General features: G+C 49.3%; 1 protein-coding gene across 2 annotated transcripts in view; it reads left to right on the plus strand.

Annotated features, from left to right (window-relative positions):
* Positions 1 to 1,590: 1,590 nt before the first annotated feature.
* Positions 1,591 to 4,446, plus strand: part of EIF3L (eukaryotic translation initiation factor 3 subunit L) — a 43,841-nt gene continuing 40,985 nt past the window's right edge. Inside the window, exons 1-3 of one of the 2 annotated variants that reach the window (XM_026450886.1) lie at positions 1,591 to 1,710; positions 2,225 to 2,273; positions 3,799 to 4,009. In XM_026450886.1, coding sequence (XP_026306671.1) covers positions 1,678 to 1,710; positions 2,225 to 2,273; positions 3,799 to 4,009 — 293 coding nt within the window. In that variant the 5' untranslated portion in view covers positions 1,591 to 1,677. Of the gene's footprint in view, positions 1,711 to 2,224; positions 2,274 to 3,798; positions 4,010 to 4,446 lie in introns of those variants that run through there. The other variant, XM_026450887.1, reaches the window with a different exon arrangement.

Genomic DNA, 4,446 nt, shown 5'->3' on the forward strand with positions numbered 1-4,446 from the left:
TAAAGCTTAAGCTCCATTATTTCCAAATTTGTATCACCTCTGGTGACAGCGCAAGGAAGAAACAGAAAGCAAGAACGCAACATAGGGAGTTGGGGCCGGGCATTGCAATTCTAAATAGGATGTTGAGTGAATGGCATCAGAGCAGACACCTGAAGATGCCACGCAGATATCCGATGGGGAAGAGAATGGGAGTGGGGGCACCGCTGCATTCGATTCTAGACTTGGATAACAGTGAGTGCAAAATCCCAGAGGTGGAGTGTGCCTCAGCGGGAAAAGTGAGGAGGGCAGCGTGACAAAGGGACCCAGAGAGTCCTGGTCACACAGCAAATCAGTGGCGGAGTAGGGACTGGAACTCGGATTTCCACTAGGTGTTGTATATGGGCAGATGGCTAAACTAAGGTCCCTCCTTGACTCATACACCGGTTTTTATTGGTTTGTTTTATAACCCCATCTCTACTTTGAGGGTTTTCCCCAGACTCGAACCCGATGTACTCAAGAGCTGCCCGTGTCCCAGGCTTCGCGACACAGCTGGCCTCATCTTTGCCTGCTCCAACTTTAATGTCCAAAGTTGGCTGCCTCCTCTTTTCCATGCCCTCTTACTGCATAGGACCAAATCTCATTTTTTTTTTTTTTTAGACCGAGTCTTGCTCTGTCGCCCAGGCTGGAGTGCAGTGGCACGATCTCGGCTCACTACAGTCTCTGCCTCTCGGGTTCCACCGATTCTCCTGCTTCAGCCTCCTGGGTAGCTGGGATTACAGGCGGAAGCTACCACTCTCGGCTAATTTTTGTATTTTTACTAGAGACGGGGTTTCGACATTTTGGCCAGGCTGGTCTCCAACTCCTGACCTCAGGTGATCCACACGCCTCGGCCTCCCAAAGTGTTGAGATTACAGGCATGAGCCATCGCGCCCGGCCAAATCTCAACTTTTATCCCCAGTAAATTTAGTCTTGTTAAGTCCGAACGTTTGAATAATGTACTCGCTGCAGGCAAACCTCTTACAACTAAATCCTTCAGGCCCCCGGTATCCGAATCTCCCTTCACGCGAGAAGCCGGCCATCTTTTGTGTGGCATTCTTTCTGGTTTCTGTAACTTTGCCCCTCCTTTACCCCAAATATGTGTCTTTATATCTGAATCTACACCAGTATCACAGATTCACCTTCTTTGAGAAGCCTCTATTTGAAGACAAAAAAATTCAGGCTACTTGTAACCCTCTCATTATTATTATTTTTAGACGGAGTTTTCGCTCTTGTTGCCCAGGCTGGAGTGCAATGGCGCGATCTCGGCTCACCGCAACCTCCGCCTCCCGGGTTCAAGCAACTCTCCTGCCTCAGCCTCCCGAATAGGTGGGATTACAGGCATGCGCCACCACGCCCGGCTAATTTTGTATTTTTAGTAGAGACGGGGGTGTCTCCACATTGGTCAGGCTGGTCTCGAACCCCCGACCTCAGCCTCAGGTGATCCGCCCGTCTCGACCTCCCAAAGTGCTGAGATTACAGGCGTGAGCCACCGAGCCCAGAACCTCTTCCTTCTTGATATGGCTGTCTCAGATGGCCAGCGGCCTCGGAAAGGCTTCCGGTTTCCCGGCAGGCCCGAGGGGGGCCGAACTTCCGGCCTCAGGACGCAGGCGCGGGCAGCTCATTTAGCTTTTTCCGGCGGTGCTCCTTAGCGCGGTAGCCATGTCGTACCCCGCTGATGATTATGAGTCTGAGGTAAGGTGGCCCTAAGCGCGCGGTGAGCTTCACGCCGGGGAGATCTGTGGGACTTCTGGATGTGGGTCCCGGCGCGAGGCAGCTTCTGGGCCGCGGCCAGCTCCGGCCTACCTGCCGCGCGGCCCTCACGGTGCTCCCTCTGTTCCCGGCCCCTAGACAACCCTGGCTCTGCCCGCCCACTTAGCGTGTCCGGTTCACTTGTCCTTCCCCTTTCTAAGACCGGAGACCAAGACTTGTTAGACATTTCTGTGTTTCTGCACCTGAGTTTTTTTGATCTGGGCTCCGTCAGGTCAAATCTCGGTGATTCCCACAGCGTCTTGTCCTTTGCACCCGTAATGTATTGTCATTGTCTGTTTACTGTCCCTTTTCTCTAAGGCGTGTGAGTTCCTCAAAGGCAGGCACAGTGTCTTATCCGCCTCTGTATCCTTAGCTCTTTGCTTGGCATCTAGACTCTAGGATGAGCGTTTTGAATTCACGAGTTGGCGACTGTTCCTGACTGTCTCTTTCCTTCTAGGCGGCTTATGACCCCTACGCTTATCCGGGCGACTATGATATGCACACAGGTGAGACCACGGCTTAGGCTGGCTGAGTACTCGTAGGGATCAGTTCCTTTGGAATGTCTTAGAACCAGCTCTGACAGGCACCTGTTAAAAATTGCTCTTTGATGGTCCAGGTTTGGAGTCAGTCATTACCTGCCAGTGCATGGGGTTGTATAAAGCTTAGTAAACCAGGCTTTTTATCATAGTCCACCTCAGTCTCGGAAGAGAAGGATTACTTACCTGGCTATGGTTTTCTTGTGTAAACTATTAGCCAAAGAAGAAAACCTATTTTTTTTTTTTTTTTTTCTGAGATGGAGTCTCCCTCGTTCCCCCTGGGGGTTGAGTGTAGTGGTGCAATCTCTGCTCACTGCAACCTCCGCCTCCCGAATTCAAGCAGTTCTGTTGTCTCAGCCTCCTGAGTAGCTAGGATTACAGGCACCCACCACCATTCCCAGCTAATTTTTTACTTTTTTTTTAGTAGAGACGAGATTTCACCGTTTTGTCAAGACTAGTCTCAAACTCCTGACCTCAGGTGATCCACCCGCCCCAGCCTCCCAAAGTGCTGGGATTACAGGCATGAGCCACTGCGCCTGGCCCAAAAAAGGAAATCTTGATGTGAAAAATTTAAGTAATTCAAGCCCGGATGAAATCTTTTGGGAGGTGTCTGAGGTTTCCTGAAACGTTACAGTGACTGGACTTAGTAGTCAGTGTTATCCGTTGTTCTAAGTACATTGTGTGCAATATTTTGTTTAATTCTTACAGCGGTTCTGTACGTTACTGTTGTTTCCTAAAGAAGAGAAAATAGGCCGGGTGTGGTGGCTCACGCCTGTCATCTCAGCACTTTGGGAGGCAGAGATGGGCAGATCACGAAGTCAGGAGATCTAGACCATTCTGGCTAACACGGTGAAACCCCGTCTCTACTAAAAATACAAAAAAAAAAAAAAAAATTACCCGGACATGGTGGCGGATGCCTGTAGTCCCAGCTATTCGGGAGGCTGAGGCAGGAGAATGGCTTGAACCCAGGAGGCGGAGCTTGCAGTAAGTGGAGATTATGCCACTGCACTCCAGCCTGGCGGACAAAGTGAGACTCTGTCTCAAAAAAAAACAAAAAAAGATAAAATATAGCACAGAGATTTAGTACTAAGTTGCCACAAGTCATATATTTAGAAGGTGACAGTTACTCATTCAAGAAATATTAAATACCTGTTATCACTTACTTTCCAACAGTCTTGCCTCTCTCCCCTCCAACTCATACTTTTCTAGGCCCTGAGGGTACATCTGAGTATAAGACAGACAAGATTCCTGACTTCCTAGACTTGGGAGAGGGGCGCAAAACAGATAATAACTGAAAAATAACTTTTAAGTCGTGGTAATATTTTTGAAGAAACAGGGACAATGAGATTGGGAGTGACTTGAGATGTTTGTATCTCTGCATATTCAAAAGGGAATTTTACTCAGACCTGAGTTTAGTTTCTGGGGCGGTCTTGCCATTTCGTTCTATCATATATGTGGGTTTGAAAGCACTCTGTTTGTTTTATCCAACCTCCAGGAGATCCAAAGCAGGACCTTGCTTATGAACGTCAGTATGAACAGCAAACCTATCAGGTGATCCCTGAGGTGATCAAAAACTTCATCCAGTATTTCCACAAAACTGTCTCAGATTTGATTGACCAGAAAGTATATGAGCTACAGGCCAGTCGTGTCTCCAGCGATGTCATTGACCAGAAGGTGTATGAGATCCAGGACATCTATGAGAACAGGTATGGACTACTGGCTGAAAGGCCCTCTTTCTGGGTGGAACTGGCCTGGTATTATAGTTCCTACAAATAGGGCGAGCACTTTGTAAACAGTGCTTGGGGTGGTGGTCTTTTTTTTTTTTTTTTTTTGAGATGGAGTCTTGCTCTGTCACCCAGGCTGGAGTGCAGTGGCCGGATCTCAGCTCACTGCAACCTCCGCCTCCCAGGTTTACGCCATTCTCCTGCCTCAGCCTCCCGAGTAGCTGGGACTACAGGCGCCCGCCACCTCGCCTGGCTAGTTTTTTGTATTTTTTAGTAGAGACAGAGTTTCACCGGGTAGCCAGGATGGTCTCGATCTCCTGACCTCGTGATCCACCCGTCTCTCGGCCTCCCAAAGTGCTGGGATTACAGGCTTGAGCCACCGCGCCCGGCAAGGGGTGGTGGTCTTTATGAGTCCTTGC

Source organism: Piliocolobus tephrosceles, chromosome 19 (genome assembly GCF_002776525.5).
Source record: "Piliocolobus tephrosceles isolate RC106 chromosome 19, ASM277652v3, whole genome shotgun sequence".
Classification (NCBI taxonomy): Eukaryota; Metazoa; Chordata; class Mammalia; order Primates; family Cercopithecidae; genus Piliocolobus; species Piliocolobus tephrosceles.